The sequence below is a fragment of the Drosophila simulans genome, chromosome 3L (genome assembly GCF_016746395.2).
Source record: "Drosophila simulans strain w501 chromosome 3L, Prin_Dsim_3.1, whole genome shotgun sequence".
Taxonomy (NCBI): Eukaryota; Metazoa; Arthropoda; class Insecta; order Diptera; family Drosophilidae; genus Drosophila; species Drosophila simulans.
This window is the reverse complement of record NC_052522.2, coordinates 22,294,968-22,313,873: the sequence shown is the minus strand read 5'-3', so window position 1 is coordinate 22,313,873 and position 18,906 is coordinate 22,294,968. Positions and strand designations below refer to the sequence as shown.

The window sequence follows — 18,906 nt, the reverse complement described above, 5'->3', positions numbered from 1 at the left end:
CTATATAACGGCATAATTTCTCAATCTGAATAAACATTACCAACATGTACCGTAGTTAAAGCTAACAAACCAGCAGGCCTATTAGTTTACACGCTTTTGGTAAGCCAACATTATCAAATTTGCTATAAAAACATGCGTAACTGCTCAAATGCGTCAAAGACATTCAGCATGCGCTTCTCGATCGTATTTGTTCTTTCCGTCCTAGGATGCCTCCTGCTTTGCCAGGAGGGCAGTTGCTCTACAACTACTACAACCGCGACCACAACCACCGACTCCTCGGCCACCACTACCACGGCTTCGTCCGCCACCACCACCACCACTGCCTCTTCCGCATCCACCACGACCACTGCCTCCTCCTCATCCTCTTCCTCTGCGGCGGCCAGGAGGCGCAGGCGCGCCCGTCGCCGTCGTCTGGCGCGTGAGAGGCAGCGAAGGGAGCGCAGGAGGCAGCGCAGGACTCAGAGGCTGCGCCAGCAACTGGAGAATCAACGTCGACAGATCAACCAGCTGCGCGGATGAAGGTCGTCGGAAAGACTCGGCTTATGACAATTTAGGAAAAGCAGTTGTAAATATGTGAAAGCTGAATTATTTCGTTGTTCAAGTTCGCCAAGATAATAAAACATTTGAGTGTACATTCTGATGAGTCTACTTAATTGGCTAAAATAAACAAAGGCAAATTGGTTTTCAATTAAAGTCAGCTATTTGATATATGGGCCTGACTCATATAACTTTAAAACTGAAAGACTAAGAGATAGGCAAGACCAAGATATAAAATGGAAAAAAACCAAATATTATTCAAACGTGTGGGAGTGGCATACTTGGGCGGCTTGTGGGCGTTCAACATTCTTAATCTTAACTCAATAGCTTTTAAAATTGCGTAGCGATCAAGCATATATATATATATAATTAAAAGGGTCGGAAACGCTTCCATCTACCTGTTACATACTTTTCAACGAATCTAAGTATTTGTGTTTTGAAAAATAAAACTCTAATTTCGGAGGAATTAATGTTTTATAAATTGGGTGTGCAAAGCTCAAATGAAAAACAAATAAAAAGCATTTAACGGGTCAAGTGCTGCTATTTTTACACAGATAAGATGTGAATGTACATAAATAGGTTATAACAAATATATTTATTTCAAAGGTGACGTGGGCGCCAAATATACTTAGGGGTAAGGAGCGTCATAATATTAGCTTTTCATCTCGTTTTCAACGAGTTCAACATCAAAATTATATCAATCGACTGTTTTACTCAGCTGACCTTAACAGCCCAAGACATTGTCGAAGTGGATAGGCTGTGCAAACATTTCCGATTTCCGATGCATGATATTTGTTTAATTGTTACCTCGTCTTGAGTATAAAAGCCCGTCTGATTTTCTCGATTAGACACAACACAATGCGCTTCCTATTCGCTCTAGTTCTCAGTGTGCTCCTGTGTCTGCTCCTGGCTCCGGAGGGCAGTAGCGGGTCATCTACATCCTCGCCGGCGACCACAACCACCGACTCCTCTGCCACCACTACCACGGCTTCATCCGCCACCACCACCACCACTGCCTCCTCCGCATCCACCACGACCACTGCCTCCTCTTCCTCCTCCTCGGCGGAGGCCAGGAGACGCAGACGTGCTCGCCGCCGTCGCCTGGCTCGTGAGCGCCGTCGTCGCCAGGAGCGGAGACAGCGCCAGGAAAAGAGGAGGCGCAGGATGGAGCAGCTGCTGGCGAGGCAGCGCCGCCTGATCAATCAGCTTCAGGGATAAGTAGGGGTTTGGTCGCTTAAGATAGAATCTTCGCCCGTCCAATAGAAATATAAGCGCTGCACCAACTAATCTGATTATTAGATTGATCTCTTTCTTTCGAGTTATTTTCGAGAAGGCATGCCTGCAGTGATGAGCAAGGTTTCTTTGTGGGGGAATTATTTAGAGCATTTAAGACGTATCCACAGGCACACCCACGCACATCTACATATTCTATCCGGCGAGCGGCGAATCCGCGCATTTCCAAGGCGGCAGACAATTGGCCCTATCCCTGGAGTATATTATGCCAGAGATTGAGCGCACGGAAATGCTCTTCTCGCAGCTCAGCTCAGCAGTCAGCCCGCCTGGAATCAAATCAAATAAAATATTCATTTTGGTCTTTGAACTGTGCATAAATGTGCTGCTGTTCACGAGGGGATGGAGGCACCCAAGCCCTGGATACTTAAATCTATTGGATGTGAATAAAAATTGCGCTGAATGTGGGCATGTACAAAGAGTGCGGTTTGGCGACGGCACGTCATCATATCCTTAGTCGTTTCAAAAAGCCAAGGATAACAGCGAGTGACAGAGGGGGATGCGATGTCTTTGGCGAAGTGGAGATAGATTGCCCATGCATAACTGCTTGGAAGCAGTTCAGGATTGGGGTTATATTCTGCTAACAATATTCGAATCCCCACATTTACTTCTTTGTGTCCATTAATTGCTCAGATCAGACGCATAGAGCTCTTTATAAAAATATAGAATGCCGCCATCCCCAGGCTGCAGAAATTCTTTATCGGATTTTCTCGCTACAAAATTGCATTTCAGGGAACTTTGTCCGCAGACTGGGCAGCAATTGAGGGAAACGAAACGAAATAAGCAAAATGCCGCCAGCCAAAAGGTAAACTACGTTAGGCTGGGCCAACCCTTATTGTTGTCATTTTCCAGATTGCCATTCAACCATCGATGCCGATTCTAAGCACAGAACGGAGGAAAATGTGTCCTTTCCATCAGATATTCCCTTCGGATCCTAACCCCTTCTTGAAGTTGGTGTGGCATGGGAAATCTTAAAGGAGTCGTAGATTAATGCCCATTTAAACAAATTCTTCAGACACTTGGAGTAACTAAGCCTGAACAAGAAAAGGAACTTGTTTTTGCACTAATTGTGGTTTCAGGTGAGTAAATCAAATAATCTGGCTCCGTACTGCAGGGAACATTGAAACATGGTTAGAGAACCCGCTTCCACCGCAACAGGGCATTGGCTTTGTACGAGATTTAAATGCGCTAGAAATTGTTCGGACTAAGCCCTGGAAACAGGAGATTTATTGTCCCGAAAAGGAAAGCCCTCCGTCCCACACTGCCCTTGGCATTATCAACGAATTCAATAAACCTACGGCGGAGGCAACAGTTCCATGTCGTGGACATTGGAAAAGGGAATTGGATGCCTAATAACATGGGGATCTGTGATTTATACCAGGCCAGTGTGAAATGCTAAAACATTTCCTCAGCTGCAAGCCATGTGAATGAATGTCCTCTGTTCCTGTTGCAACAACTTAATGCGCAACAACAAGCTGCGATGTGGTGACCAAGTGAAAACTCCACCAAACGGCAACAGAGAGCAAAGCCAAAAAAGAAAGAGAAATGTTTTGTTTAGCTTAGTTTCCTTTTTTGTTTGTTCAACTAGAGACTCGGGGCTCTGGAATTGTTTAGCATGTCCTTTACTATTCAAACAATTTGCATATCCTTTTAGGGCAGCGAGTATACTTAAGAAATCAGCAACAACCATAGCAGAGGGCCGAGAAATCCACAGCAGGCATACCAACACGACAGTCAACCGAAATCCAATGCCAGCTCAAGAATTCCGGTTGGGATCACAGGGACCACTTGTAAAAACAAGGCGAGGATTCAATACTCTATTTCCTATATTATTATTTTAAAAGATAAGATAAAGACTTCTACTAAGTAAGGCTCTACTCATACTTTATTTTACTTTTTAATTTGTTGGATTCCTTTTAATTGATACTTAATGTGCAATATTTTCGTTACCAAAGACAAATCTTTTTGAAATCGGAATCCGATAAATATGTTAAAAGGAACGCTACCGTAGAGAGGTACATAAATTGTAGACCAATTGTACCTAATGCATTGGTCGAGATTCTCTCCGAACGGATATTTCCGCCACGATAGGGTATTATTTAACACGTTCGAGGCGAGCTCGGAATGCACAGCTCAATTGTCATAGGGAAGTTACTTCGAAATGGTGGGATGTGGGGAGCAGACGAGACGTATTCGAGTGAAAAGTGAGTGCTGGCGGGTCCTTGGTGCCATTCCTCGTGCTTCGACATCGTCCCTCCTCTTGACCAGTTGCCAGCCATAATATTTATGCGCAGACGTTGCTCCATAAGCTGCTCAAGGATTTATTAGCCAAATGGGAAGATTTGACTGGCTGGCTGAAGTGCTCCTCGGCTGGGGTGTTGGCCTGGCTGGCATATGTGCGGCTCTGTCGTGCACTGAGAAAAAAAGTGGTCAAATCGGCTTTAAGAGCTCCATGCAACCCAGCTGAAAAAATGATTGTTTAGCAGTGCAGCAACCTCAAAGTCGCGTTAGAAAAATTCTCATTGTTTGGGCTGAGTCGCAGCCAACCCATTGATGAATGTTTTCAAAACGTTAGCATTGAATGGCAATTTTTCAAGATTTACTGGACTGTAATCAGATGAGGACGAACCCTTTGGGGTCCTCGCAGCGGAGGGAGGAGGCACAGCTGGGCGACTTCGACAATGGATTTTCTTACACCGGGGTTCTCCTTGGGATCTGGGGCGTTATGTCGCTTTGTGTGCCTGTCTAATGGAGCTTAAATGGCCGCTGGCTTGACCCCTGAACTTTTTCTTGGCAGGAATAAAGTTTCACGAGTTCAACAAAGTGAAAACAAATGCATTGTGCGGATTGGGTCGAGGAAGGTCCAGGGTAGGGACCATCATAGCACAAAGACATTTACCTTTTACACCTCTTTTTGGTGGCTGCTGGTCGGGTAATTGATAAAAGTTGTTTGGGGCAGATTTGTCCAGAGATTTGTATTTCCATTCCGGGCCTATTATACTCGGTAATTGAAATTGGAAATTTTATTGGGGGGAATCATCATCATCGAGTCGGATAACGAGGCAGAGGCGCCGAGAACTTGTTAGCATTCCTCATTGTTCCTGTCGTTTTATGGCTTCCTCGATAACAGCAACACTGCATCAATATGCCAATCAACAAATGACCAAATAACCAAATCCAAAGCTCGGCAAACTCAAACTCGCATAAATCATACCAAGTGGCACCTTCAATAGGGCAAAAAATAGCTAAAAGCGGTTTAAAATTCGCAAACTGTCACTGTCGGATCACAATGGGCATGGCACAAGTCACAAACATTTCGTTGCGACTATATTGAATAATAATTTGATGTTGCGGGCCTCTTGTTTCTCTCGAATCCGTACCATTTTAATTCAATTTGGGAATGCTTCAAAAACACGAAATCGCCGAGTGTCGAAATTCGAGAGCAGCACGTGAATAATATAAAAAAATTTATTGACATTGATGGTTGTGCGGGAAACTGACAATTGGCAATTATATGAGCTTCGCAAGCACTTTAAACGCTTCTTTCGATATTGAAAAGAAGTTATAAACAAAAATGTCTTCTTTCAATGAAATAATTACAATTAAATATATCAACAGTACTCGTTTGAAACGAAGTAGATACAAATAGAATGTTGCTATACGGATATGACATGGAAATTATGGACGTTGGAAGCTTTATAATTTCAAGTTATGTAGTTATCGCTCTTTCTTCTTAAACTTAACAATTCGGTTCCAATTCATTCGGTGATTAAAAAATCATGCTTCCCATTAAACAATATCCCTGATTTGCTTTCTGCGGCAGCTTTATTTGCTTGCTTTCTGGATAATACGAAGTGACACTGACAAACATTAATTAAATACCATTGGGACACGCGACTCAGCTGGGTAGCTCATTCCAGGGCGGGAAGGAGGCTAGTGGAGCTTCTAGGCGACCTTGGGCAGCATTGCGAAGATGCCGGGCTTCAGATTATTGACGTCCTGGACGACGAAGTCGCCACCGAAGTGGTCGTTCATGATCAGCGTGCGCTTCTTGCTGGCGTCCAAGTGCATGGCCTGCCAGACGATCTCGAACTCCAGCTCGGGCAGCATGGCGGTGGTTGGGTCCTCTGGCCACCAGAACTTGTTGATGAAGTAGGAGCCCTGTAATTTGCGTTTTAAATGAATGCGATGCCAATGGTATCGGCCCTAGAACGTGACCGAGAGTGGGGGAGGGTCAGCTGGAACCCCGACAAGAGTGCTCCACTCACCTTGGCGATTGGGCAGTTATCGACGATGTTGCCGAACTCGCGGATGAATCCGTGCACGAAGCGCCCCACCGGCGACTTGTTGGCGAAGCCCAGGATGCGGCAGACGTTCAGGGTGGTGTTTAGATTAGTGGTGTAGTACGGGTCCTGCTTGTTGGTGATGCGCACCTCGAGGTGGATGTCCACGTCGTGCAGCTCCTGGTGCACCTCCATGGAGAAGTTCAGATGGGGGTCGCTGTTGTCGTAGACCACCTTGTGGCTGACGAACTTCTCGTCGCTCCAGATCTTGATGTCCTTGAACTTGGGCCTCATCATTTTCTGGAATAAAGGCCAGCTGAGGGATTAGTTCAGTGGCAAGGAGCTACTCTGCGAACTCTCACCTCGGCCAGGGAGCCATGGCACATGGCCATCAGGACGGGAACCAGCACCGCGGTATACATCAACATTATGGACCGACTGCAGTTAGCTGACTCCACTGTCTGGTTTTGTCAGGCGGCAGCACTATTTATATGCAAATGGGCTGAGCGATTTTCAGTTCGATCTTATCGGAAAATGACTACGTTTCGAAACAGCTGAATGCTTTTCCAAAGTCCACCCACTTAGTTGACTTAATTCACCACGACCACGTGGCTGCGCCTAATGTTCGGAGCGCTTTGTCGCCCAGTGGGGCCTGACTAATTCTAATTGGATTCATATAAAAACTGACTAATTGAATAAGAGCCAGCCTCAATGGATAGTTGGAGCAAGATGCGCAAGGAGGTCATCCGAAGCTGCTGTGCCGTGGCCTTGATTCTGGTGGCTCTCATGCCCTTGACTGGAGCGTGGGTAAGTTGGGGTGGATCGGGCTGGGACCGGATGTGGACAGAGTTCTGATTAATTGCCTTCGCCAGCGCTCTTTCAAGGTCATCCTCACGAGCATTGACTTCGAGGCCAACGACAAGTTCGTGGACCTCAAGGTGGATCTGCAAAACGATTCGGGCGAGTCAAATCTGAGCATCGACATAAAGACGCACCAGGACATAGAGGACGTTCAGCTGGTGGTAGACTTCGGTCTGGAGACGGACAAGGGCAACTACTCCACCCTGATAAACCGAACGCTCAACTTCTGCAAGCTGATGAAACAGCGCAACTCGGATCCGTTGGTGCGCGCGATCTACGAGGACCTTCTCAAGCACGGCACCCTCTTCAAGGAGTGCCCCATCCGGAGCGGCACCTACAGCCTGACGAACTACAATGTGGACGAGGAGATGCTGCCCAGCTTCCTGCCGGAGGCCAAGTTCCGCTTCGGCATGATGATTTCGACGAGCAAGGGCGGCATGATCGTACGGTCGACCATCTTCGGCCGCATCGACAAGTCCAAGGGCTTCGACAACCTTAAGCGGTTCAGTCTCGGCTAAGATACATATACCCCTGCATGTTCCTCATGGTATCTCCGGCTCGGAGGAGATCCAATAAAGTTTTGATGCGCGTCCAACACTGCCTCGTTTTGGTATTCAAACTGCCTTTTGTCGCACCATTGACGTCGTCATTGTCGCCTCGTCTTGTCCTCCCACCACCCACCGCCGCCAGCAATCCTCCTTAGCCGCTTGTCACGTGTTTGCCTGCTCGACTGCGAAATTCGCATGTTTACCCGACGGTGACAAGCTGTCTGCAGGCAGCCACCGGCAGCGCAATTGATGACGACGATAATGGCGTCGGAGGGGCTGCTGATGAGCAACAGACGACAATGATTTAGGGTGTGTGTGGAGCACAGCGGAGCCCCCTGCAAATGCATATTCCGACGAGCTGATTGGGCTGATACCAGTAGGGGCGATAGTCGTAGGTATGGTATTCCCACACAGAGAAAGAAATGCGGGTCTTCATCTTCCAGTCGAGGTCTGCCCGAGCCATTGGTTTGCACTAGACTAGACTGGGCTAATAAAATTGGGATAATAAAATTATTGGCTTTATGTTCATAGAACATAATATTCATGAATATTCACTTATGGAATGGAAACGTGATAATTACAGAAATCTATACAGATATATTATTAATTTTAATTTAACTTGCTAGTGCATCTAATATTACTGAATCTGTAGTATGGCTTACGTTTGTAAAGTGGATTTCCTTAATTGCTGCGATAGCGTTTAAACTTCAGGGGAAACTAAATTTTGAATTGAAAGTCAGTCTGAATCAAGTGTTCTGTTCCTCATTTTGGTATTTTCCCCTCAGTGCACAGCCGCATGGTTGCCCCTTGTTTAACTATCTCGAATTAACCAAACAGGCCACGTAAGAAGGCGTACGACTGCAGGGGCAGGAACTTTCCCACAACTTTGAGCGCGATAATAAAAACTTGCGAATGTTTAACATTTTTCGCGAAGCACAGTCCTAGAAGGGGCATCTCCTGGCATCCCGGATCCCGCATCCCATCCCATCCCGTCCCTTCCCGCCGAATCTGTAATTAAGGATGCACTGCACATCGCTCGCGACGAGAGTCGTTGACAGCAGCTAAAGTCGCGTTGAGGCCCGTGAGTCACTCGATGAGAGGGAAATAAGCTAAAAATTTCTACCCACACCATATATCTAAGCGAGCTCGCATCGAGCTATAAATCTTCAGTAGGAAAGTGCAATAACTTAGAAGAGAGCGGCTCCTTTGAGCCTCCCGTTCAGTACGTAATTTCGGGGCGCGAACTTAATTGCGACACCAGTACACGTCAGAGCGTTACTTTGAATAATGGATACTTTCGGCACTAGGTCCAACGACTCGCAGCCTCGTATGGATCTTCATTGGGCCGTTCGCCTCGGCTTAGGGTCCATAAAAGCGAGCTCCCTTCGCCGTCGGAATCTTCCATTTCCCACTTCCCACCTGGCGACCTTCCGCCAGCGGATGGCTGCAAATGAAATTTATGCAATTTTCGATTCGGTCGAATTGTCCAAATTAAATTTGTTATATAAAAATGTTAATTTTTACTGTCCTGCTCAGTTGAGGTGCTTATTTTCTGCATTTGCTGTGGCTGGTCTTGTGTACGCATTTCAATTATCGACATTTGAGTGACTTTTATTGAATTTATTTGGTTCGCTTCACCTTCGACGTTTGTCCACCGAATGAATTGGAAGCGAGTTCGCGCTTTTTCGGCTTTAAGGTTATCAATTATTATTGTCACATTGTCGCAGATTGATTTGGGTTCTCGGACTGGGGCTTTATTTGGCCCAAATCTCGAATTCCAATCAGGTTCCAAAATAAAAGCCGATTCTATTGCCATTGGCGTTTGAAATCCGTTTTCAAATTGCATTTAAATAGAGTTCTTCTGGAATAACCGGCGCACATATTGTCCCAAAATTTTCGATCGCCCCCAACAAAGGAACGCGAATTGGGGACTGGAAAATTGGGTTGGATATGCAAATCGATCGCAAGAAGGAGGGAATATTGATGACATCGCTGGCGCAATTATAGATTCTTGGCTATTATGAAAGACAGAACCCAGTTATGATTGGGTGGGTTCGATGACCTGCTGATAGCCATGATTTACAGCGGGGTCTTCTATCTCGATTAGATCATAACTCTTTCGAGCAGCGACGCCTCCTACATCTTAATATGGTCTTACCAAGAGACCTTAACCCCGAAATCGAGTGAATCCGGTCTCAGTTCTGTGGGTTAGCGCTGTCTGTTCGGATTCGCTGGTCGGCGGATCTGCAATCGAAATCACAACTTTTGCACCGCACTCGAATGGAATGCTAATGACGCCCTCGGGCGGTAATCACTGTCGGCAAAAAGAAAGGGGAAATGGTGTTAAACTATATTTGAAGTCTCTCGGGGTCTTTGAATTGGATATTTGTATATTCAGAGACCTATGGCGAAAATGGGGACCGTCCTGGGTTCAATGGCCTGGCGAAAGTTTCTCCCCCCACAAGAGCTTAAGTGAATTGAAATTTAAAGTTTTCGCAAATGCCGCGGGCTGAAGATTGTTCAACTATGAAAATCCACTCATAAAATTATGTTAATTGCGAGGAACGGGGCGAAAGGGATTCTTATTAAATCAGGCCGAGCCGAGGGACTTTTGCTGGGAATATAGAATAAAGGATGAGGCATAAGTAGCATAACTGACAGACAATCGACAAACAAACAGATTGCCAAAAATAACAGGCGACGACAGTGGGCAACAGTTTCCCAAGTGAATCATACAAAATCCTTCGCTTCCTTGCGAATCCTTGGGGTAGGGCGTTTTGAGGAGACTGGGCCGCCAGTCAAAAACCTTCGGCGTTGCTCAATATTTGCACTCCGAGGCATTTGCCAGCTGAGAGTTAATTTCCACAGTCCTGGCATCTCTGACTCCGGTTCAGACATCATGAAGGGCTCGGCAAACAAAGGCTGAGCGAATTTCGTAATCAGTTTTTGCCAAAGTTCTTAATGCATTTAAAATAAAGTGATATCTCTGGGCTTACAAAGCGAGTCCCTTGAGGCACCACGACTCCTCGATGCCACACTTAAAATGCGCATAAAAACTGGCTGAAATCGAAAGAATTTATTTGGTCTTGCACGCAAATTTTATGCTCCTTAGTGCCGCCAGCGATGGCGATGGGGATTGGGTTGGCGTGGACGAACTTATTGCAATTGCTACAAATTTTTACATAAATTTGCGCCATGACAACGTTCCTTATGGCTCCTCTTCCGTGTCCTAGTTCGCATCCCTCTTACATCCTGGAATTATTCAAGGGCCGTTGGCATTCTTCCTGTTTTTATGAGTTTTTTTGGCTTTCTGTTTGAGTAATTTTTTGCCAGGTGGAAATCCACTTTCAATTGTTTGGGGATCTGCCGTTGGCGTCCTGGAGGTTTACATATTGCTCATTTCAGCATTTCGCCGGGGAGCGGTGGGCGTGGCAGGGCAGTCGGCTTCCTCTTCTTATTGCCGCTGCCTGTTGAAGTGTAAACATTTTCGCAGAAGGTGTAAATAAAATCTTGTAAGGCGATGCGACTGCCGCCGGCATCCTTTGGCGTCTCCCGTTATCCTTGGCGGAAGTCTGCTAAGCTGCTGCCGCTCTTTGATTGCTTGTTCCGTTTGCGATTGGGGAGGTCTGAGTGTCAACAAATTTTCGCAAATAAGCCAAACACTCGGAATGGTGATGGGGCTAGCGGGGTGCTCGCCCCATCGTCCTATTCATTCAAATCCGCTGCGATCCAAATGACAATGACCAGCAATTGGCCTAATGGCCTGGCCATCGATTGGGCCGAAATGTTGTTTATTTATACGAGATTAGCATTAAAGCGGTGGGTCTCGTTAAACGGGCTCCAAAATAGTCGGCGTTCTATTTTCCGCTTACGTGCATATGCAAAATTAATGCCGACAACTCAATAACTTCCAATAAACGACCAACTCGACTGCACAGTGGGGCTTATTGATCAACGGAGTCATTAAAAATACATTTTCATTGAGGCTTGAGTATAAATAGAATTATTAAACAGAATGTGCCTTACGCCCCCAAATATAATCCTCAAATGTTGGCATATGCTCTGAAATCGTCAGCGAATCCTTATCCTGGCACTTCCATTCCGCACAAGCGATTGGCCTCCGATCCCATCATCCCGTTGCACTTCACCAGGGACATCGCAGGGTGGTAGGGGCGGTGCACTGGGAGTGGGGAGCGGTCCTGTGCGGTGTCTATTTAATTACAATTGTCGCTGTCGCCGCAATCCGTGTCCTGTGCAACGGCAACTGCAATTAACGCACTCAGCCTTTGGGAGCTGCCTGCTGGTCGCAGGACGCAGGATGCAGGATGTTGCCGGCTGGGAGCGCAGTATCGGAGCTGACCGTGTCTGAGCTCTTCCACGGCTTTATCTCCGTCGAAGGGGCGGGGCTGGAGCTGGGCGATTATTTTACGCTCAATTATTGTTAAATATTTCACAAAATGCGAATATTTATTTTAACATGGCAAATTGGCCCGGTTGGAGCTGGTGTCATGTCCGTGTTTCGGTTTGCCGGCCGAGTGTCCTAATGAGATTGCAATTATTTGGCCATAAATTCGTATTATTCCGGCTTTAAAGTTCATGCACTCCTGTGTGGCACATTTTTACGGCGGTATTGTTTGGCATGTTGCAGCACTGCCGGAGAATTAACCCTGCTGAAATGACAGCATTTAATTTGAAATTATGTATTAATTAATTTGCCCATTGCAGTCGACGTTATAATTAAATGTTTAATTTATGGCTTCTAATGGGGCCGTTAGTCAAGCGAGTATCTGCATGACATCGGAGAGCTAAGGAAGACGAACTGGATTTATATGTGACTATATTGCATAGTTACCAGCAACACTGATTTTTGGATAACGAAGAGTTTTCTGTGACAGTTAGATTTTTTTTGGGTACCTATATTTTAGTTTCAGACATCTACCTTTGTTAATTGTGATTTTCTAGCATATGTCTTTTTTTATATGAGGTTTCTAAATTTATTGTACTGCTTATAATATGTGAAATTAAATTGAATTACAATGCGTCAATTACAATTTCAGAATATCGGAAATACCAGTTGACCACCAGGCATTTTTAGAATAACAATGTTCTGGAAACAAGCTGGGTTTAAGTGAGTTCAACTTTAAATTATTTAGGCACTTTTTAGATGGGAAGTGAAAAATGTGTCCATTGGGAAAGAATTTTAAAAGTATTTCTACTTTACTTGCCTGCTATGTAAGTCTACATGTAAAGTTGTAAAATTATTCTACATTATCCAATAGGCAGACGAATGCCAGCAAATTTACTTAATTGGGCAACGGTATACCGAATGTTTATGTAGCGTTCTTTAAGATAAAAAGCATTCGGAAAGAACAAAGTGAAGGTACAAGTGAACTAACATTTTAGATACTATTAGTGTAGACCCTTCAAGCACTTGCCACATACTTTTAGGCTGAATATATAGGAGATCGCCGATGTGGATTGCAGAGGCGTGGAAAAGGGGATGAGTCCGATGCACAGTCACAGCAAATATTGAACAACATTGGCTGGGAATATTGAAATACTTTCGGTGACGGCGACCGTTTCCGCACTTTTGGCCCGAATACCCCATTCCGGTATAGTTTTCCTTTCGTGTTTGTCTTCCGGGTTTTTCTGCCCGCCATTGTCAACTGGTGGTCCTTTTGGATGGTGGAGAGGCGGTTGCCCCTCCATTCTTTGGGGCGCGGATCGTGCTGCTGTTTGTTTACCTTGTGTGCAAACTGCATTTTGGGATGCCTTCGGTCCAGGGGCCACCGAATTTATTGCAATCACGCACGGGATTTGTCGCTTTGGCTTTGGCCCGTCTTGCAGTTGGCAAAAAATGAGAGCTCCGAGGTCGGAAGGGCGCCAGAAACCGCAGAATTGCGCAACTAAAATGCCGAAATGCATTGCGCATTAAATTTAAACTAATTGTTCGGCATTTGTAATGGCTACCGCTGCGCCAAACGATTTAATTGCGGCTGCAGCATCAGCAGTTGCAGCAAATTATTGGCAGGCTACAAACACATTGGCCGGGAAAAAAAAGCAGAGGCAGGCACAAAAAATGTAAATTAATTTGGGGTCTGGGACTGTTTTTGCGGCAATTAATTTGAACACGCGGCTCCGCCTTTTTCTGTGTTTCTGGTTCTGGTTCTGGTTCCGGTTTTGACTTTGCCATATGTGCGGTTACCCTCGGCGGGAATCCCCGACTCCTGCCGCCGGGTTACGGCTTTATTTGCCGAGTGCAATTGTGTAATACAGGTTTGTGTACTTTTTACCCAGTCGGGTCGATCCTAGCCATCGTTTGCCGACTGTCTGTGCAGTGACGGCAATCCTGATATATTTTCCAGGACACGGCCGAACAATGTCTGATTAAGGTGCCGCCATTAGGTTTCACTCTACCCTACCAGACGGCAGTTCCAGGACTAAGGCAACAGTTGACCGACACTAATGCCTTTGAGAGCAGGCAGGAAACCATTTCACCATTTCCAGCAATCTATGTGTGCTGCTCCTATAAGGGGTCACTTCAAGTTTTTCCACAAACTTTATTGGCTACTTTTCACAGGATTCCCACTCCCAAATTCTACGGACAATTTCCTCATTTCGGTTTCGGCTTGGCCCTTCCATAAAGCTGTTCCGGCGTCGGGATGTCGCTCACAAAGAAGTTGGCTGGAATGAAGTGGAAGATCTTCTTCAGCACATCCAGCAGAATGTCCTCGATGGTCTGGGTGATGACCGTGTACAGGGCATCGGCCAGCATCCGCCAGTTGTCGTTGAAGAACTTGTTGGTGCTGTCCTCTGCGGCCGAAGGCGTTCAAAAAGTGGTCAGGGGATGGGTTCTGGAGATTGCAGCTACTTACCCAGTTGCTTATTGCCATTGAACAGGTTGGAGAAGTACGACTTGAGCCCGTCCATTTTAAAGTCCACGTGCAGGTTGGTCACGTTGTAGAAAGTGAACCCGCCCTTGGAGTAGAGCCGCGTCTTCGTGTGCATGGTGACCGTCATGTTCTCCGCGTCCAGGAACACCTGACCCTTTCCGTTGAGCGGGATGAGCAGGATCCTACCGAAGAGACTGTAGTCCGCCTGGAGCTTCATCTCGGGCAGTGTAAAGGTGGTCTTCCAGCTGTAGTCCTTCTTAAACACCCTGAAAAGGATGACTGCATTACGGAATACGACTCATTGCGACTCACTCACTGACTCTCCAGGACGTTCGTGTGCCCGAACCCAACGATCTTCACGTTGGCCAGCTCCACCTTTAGGTTGATCGCGTTGCTATTGCCCTGCGTGATCCGGATGCGGTTGAGATAGAAGGGATCGAAGCTCTTGATGCTGGTGAGCCCGGGAATGCCTATGAATCGGTAGCAGATAGTCAGCACAGAACCCTCATCGCAGGATCATCTACCCACCATCGTTGAGTTTATCGAAAAGCTGCTGGATGCTGTGGGTCGAGCAGTTGACAAAGTCCTTGTCGGCTATCCTACACTCTTTGATGTAATCTGCTGCGGTTCGGTTAGAATTTTGTTCAGTTCAGTTCATATTGGATTTGGATTCGAATTTGGATTTGGTTTCGGATCGAGCGCGGGTGCGAGTGCGAGTGAGGCAAACAATATACCCACAGAGAATTCAGAAAAACAAATCCGGTTTAGTGGTGCAATATTTTTGGCGCTATTTGAACAGCGAGTTCCAGCTGCTAAGCGGGTTAGTCACATATGTGTTAGCCAAAAACGGGGGGTGTTAAAACTGTTTCAGGACTTGGGTCTAAGAATAAGCAGACTTGAGCAGCAGAAGTAACACCATTTTCATTGACCGATCTAGCAATCAGGCAGCGCACTTACGCGGCTCTTTCAAAAAACCATCTTCGGCTCGAACTAGGCAAGTGGTAAATGCCACCAGCAGCACAATCAGTTCCAAGCGGGCCATTGCCATATTAATCCGAATCCAAATTAGTGGTCGATATTCGTGGAATGGCCAAGCGACCAGCGTCAGCGAGCAGCAAATGAAAACTGAATGAAACCACTTGCATTTTCATATTTTCTGCGCGGCATTCGTTTGGCGGAAAAACTTGATTTGAGTGGCTTGCTTGCTTGGATATTTCGCAATCCCATCGTCATCGTTATCGCGCACGGTTGGTTAGTTGGCCAATTGTGGGGCAGCCAAGAGAACAGTAGTCCGCCAGCTGAGCTCTCGCAGTCGAATTGCCAGCTCCATTTCGTCATCGATCTCCAGCTTCGCAGCGGCGCGGATCAGATCGGATGGCTGCGGTGGGAAAGACGGGGAGAAGTCTTCAATGAAAACAAATCACGCAAGTGTGGAGTTGAGCCGATGTTGACACTTGACTACTGACTGCGACCACGACTGCCGAATGGGCAATGGACAAGTTGCGAAACCAGGTGCACAAACAGTTCTATTGACGGCCTGCAAACTAACCTTAACTTTTCTCCTCAAGTAGAGGCTACGGAAAAGGCTGAGGCGAAGAAGGCCAGCAAGTTCAGGGAATTACTGTCCGTCAACGGGGGTCTTAGGTCAAGGGTCCGAGAAAACCAAGACTTGCTCGGACGTGGCCAAGCTGAAGTCCATATATCAGGATAGTTGTCAGCAACCGTCTAGCCCACTTGAAAGCCTTTCAAAAAAGTTGGAAAGAAAAGCTTCCAGAACAAGCCAGTAGTTTTTCGTTGTCTCGATTTGAAAGGCAATCAGCTAAGATGTGAAGAATAAGCAAAACAATTTATCTATGCCATTTATAAACCGTTCTTGGCAGCTAACTCATAAGACCTGAGCCAATATATTAACCATCTTAATGTTAGCGCTGGTCTAATCAAGAAAGTGAAAATACCTATAAAATCCTCATCCCATTGGGTGAAACTAAGCAACATACTCTTGGCTTTGAGTACTTCAAAAGAAGATTAAATATTTGGCTTATCCGAATATAATCAGTGGAGAATGCTGCGTTATAATTAAGTCCTAACACAATGAAACCAAAAATCTCGGGTGGTAATCAGAGCTGCTTCCCCAAAGGTCCATAAAGGGTTGCCCTTGGCTGTCCTTTAAAACTCATAGCCCGTCCGAATGTCTGGCTTTAATTCCAATTGGAAGTCAGGCTTCCGAGGCAGCAAAATCCTGCAAAATTTCTGGCAAGTTAATTTGCATGAAGTGGAGTGGCAAACAGGAAAAGGGCAGCGAGACAAATAAAGGCGCAACCGGTGAGAGAGTTCCCCGGTGGGGAAGAGCAAATATTAATCCGCAAAAAGGAATTGTCACAAATTGTGTGTCCGGGCTTTTCTTTTTCCCACTGGCGTAGCCATTGTCCCTTTCGAAGGGCTCCATTAACGTTGAGCCATGCACCCCTTGTGTGGCAGGTTGGGCTGGTGCTCCTGCTGTTTCTCCAACGGTCTGGCTTTCTCACTGGTGGGCCAAACAACAGCTGCAGCAGGACCCAAAAGGACAAAAAGGACTTCGGAGTTGCGTGAAGTGGCGGACGGGGAAGGGGCTCGCTGATTGTTTCAAATCGCAAGTTTGGCTTACCTTTTGGGGAATTAATTTGCCAAATAAACGCTGACAAAATGCAGGCAACTGGACAAGGACAATCCAAAAGGGTCGGCCGTGGCCAGAGATCCAACTAATAGGATTTTGATGATAGTTGCTCGGTTGTGCTTCCTCTTTTTTTCCCTGCCGGAGTCCTCCTTCTGGCATTGCAGTGTGGCTGCCATAATCAATTTTTGGGCCGTTTCAGTCGGCCACTTGCCTCCTTTCCCTCCGAATCGCTGACATGATTGTAGCTCGTGACCCATGAAATGAGTTTTGCCATGTGTGATGCCAGGACGAGGGGCAGGGGATTGGAGCCCCATGAAATGGGCAGAGGAACGGCCAACTGAGCCGCAAAACCAAAAGCTGCGGCACATTTTGTATTCATGACTTTCTCTCCTTTTCCCCGCAATCTGCAAACATAAGTGCCAGGGTTACGGAAAACTTTTTGCCTGTCCTTGTAGAACCGGAAAATGTTTTCACAATTTGTTCCAGTGAAAAATGCATCCTAAATTTTAAACGCCTAATGTATCATTCAGAAAGATTATTAAAAACAATTTACAACATTTCTGATTTTCTTAATATCGATGCATCGATTACTTTAACCCGGCTTAATCACAGGTTAGACATCGAATAGTCCACTAAAATTGTATAATTTGGATGACCCACTTCGAAATGTTCATAAAATACATTATATTTGATACCCATATTAATTATTTATAATTATATCAATCAGATATCCTGCCGGAAAATTATATTTCGCAGCCCTGATAATAATACATCTCCCATTTCTCAACGTCCTTATTCTCCGCTAGCCCTTTTTTGTGTCTGAGATTGTGGTGGCATGATAATTAATTTTGGTGGCCCAAATATGTAAATTTGTGATTACGCGAGCAGTAAACAGAAATGGAAAATAATATACATAAATATAACGCATACGCACTGTCGGCAAATGCAGATTCACCCAGAAAGACCCGTCTAAGCGGCTTAAATTGACAGGTTTCTGCAGAGGGGATCCTGGGGAATCCTGGGAGGGGTTCTGCTTCCCCATCGACAGCATGTGTGACCACGCCGGACGCCGCCCGGCGAGTTCATCAACTGAACTGCAACTTTGACTCGTTATGACCGGGAAAACTTTCGGATCTCTTGTTGTCCTTCGTTAGGATTTTTTATGCGCGACTTTTCGACTGCAACTTTCAATGAAATTCCATAATAGTTTTTGTGAGCGCTGCCAACTTTGCATAGATTAGCTGCAAACGAATATAAAAAACAGGAGAGCGTTGAAAGGAAAAAGTGGCCTGTGGCATTGCGCCACGCTTGACTTTTGGTGAATTATTTAATTAGCGAGCAGCGGGACAACTTTTTCCGAGCGCTTAATTAATCACTGTGGTTTTTTACGTTTTGATGCGATCCCAGAATTTTCGTGGTAATTTGTTTACTTCTCATTTGAGAGGGCCATACGAAACTGAGGGCATTTCAAGTCTTCAGAAACCTCAAAGTGTATTGCCTTCTAAAGTCTGAAAAGTTTGCATTCACGCATGCCGCGATGTATATTTAAACTATTTATAAACAAACAACCAGCCTATACGACTTTTCTCCGAGCAGAAGCACGACAAGAAAGCCAAGCAAGTTTGTCCAGGCCAAACAGAAGAGTTTGGCTAAGTCTACGCCGAAGGAAAACCTATTAGTTGTGTGCCATTTGAAACCGTCGGGCCGAACATAGCAGCTGAACTATATATTCTCCCCTTGGAGCAAGATGGAGTGTATGACGGACTGAGCCAGGCAAAGTTTAGAATAAACACCCACAACATCTCGAATTGTAGACAGGCCAACCGTCCGCATATCTGTGC

At 45.9% G+C, this 18,906-nt stretch overlaps 5 protein-coding genes across 6 annotated transcripts; 3 read left to right on the top strand and 2 right to left on the bottom strand.

Moving 5' to 3' along the window:
• The first annotated feature begins 125 nt into the window (after positions 1-125).
• On the top strand, positions 126-632 carry LOC6739133 (protein new-glue 1). The gene has a single exon (XM_039293646.1). It carries the CDS (start codon positions 133-135, stop codon positions 517-519), a length of 387 nt encoding a protein of 128 aa, XP_039149580.1. The 5' UTR covers positions 126-132; the 3' UTR covers positions 520-632.
• A 714-nt stretch (positions 633-1,346) lies between these two features.
• LOC27209008 (protein new-glue 1) lies at positions 1,347-1,824 on the top strand. The gene has a single exon (XM_016184534.3). The coding sequence runs from the start codon at positions 1,396-1,398 to the stop codon at positions 1,753-1,755; it is 360 nt and encodes a 119-aa protein (XP_016032974.1). The 5' UTR covers positions 1,347-1,395; the 3' UTR covers positions 1,756-1,824.
• A 3,809-nt stretch (positions 1,825-5,633) lies between these two features.
• LOC6739131 lies at positions 5,634-6,659 on the bottom strand. Its single transcript, XM_002085888.4, has 3 exons — positions 6,473-6,659; positions 6,096-6,410; positions 5,634-5,988 (listed from the first exon to the last, which is right to left on the bottom strand). The coding sequence occupies exons 1-3, from the start codon at positions 6,536-6,538 to the stop codon at positions 5,773-5,775; spliced, it is 597 nt and encodes a 198-aa protein (XP_002085924.1). The 5' UTR covers positions 6,539-6,659; the 3' UTR covers positions 5,634-5,772.
• A 92-nt stretch (positions 6,660-6,751) lies between these two features.
• LOC6739130 lies at positions 6,752-7,685 on the top strand. The gene is made up of 2 exons (XM_002085887.4): positions 6,752-6,917; positions 6,983-7,685. Exons 1-2 carry the CDS (start codon positions 6,822-6,824, stop codon positions 7,487-7,489), a joined length of 603 nt encoding a protein of 200 aa, XP_002085923.2. The 5' UTR covers positions 6,752-6,821; the 3' UTR covers positions 7,490-7,685.
• Positions 7,686-14,059: 6,374 nt separating this feature from the next.
• Positions 14,060-15,549, bottom strand: LOC6739129 (circadian clock-controlled protein daywake). Of its 2 annotated transcripts, none has more exons than XM_002085886.4 (5): positions 15,370-15,549; positions 14,941-15,033; positions 14,729-14,882; positions 14,395-14,678; positions 14,060-14,332 (listed from the first exon to the last, which is right to left on the bottom strand). In XM_002085886.4, exons 1-5 carry the CDS (start codon positions 15,458-15,460, stop codon positions 14,133-14,135), a joined length of 822 nt encoding a protein of 273 aa, XP_002085922.2. In that variant the 5' UTR covers positions 15,461-15,549; the 3' UTR covers positions 14,060-14,132. The 2 variants fall into 2 exon arrangements, with proteins under 2 accessions (XP_002085922.2, XP_016032973.1); XM_016171944.3 differs by having other exon boundaries at positions 14,941-15,030.
• Between the last annotated feature and the right edge of the window lie 3,357 nt (positions 15,550-18,906).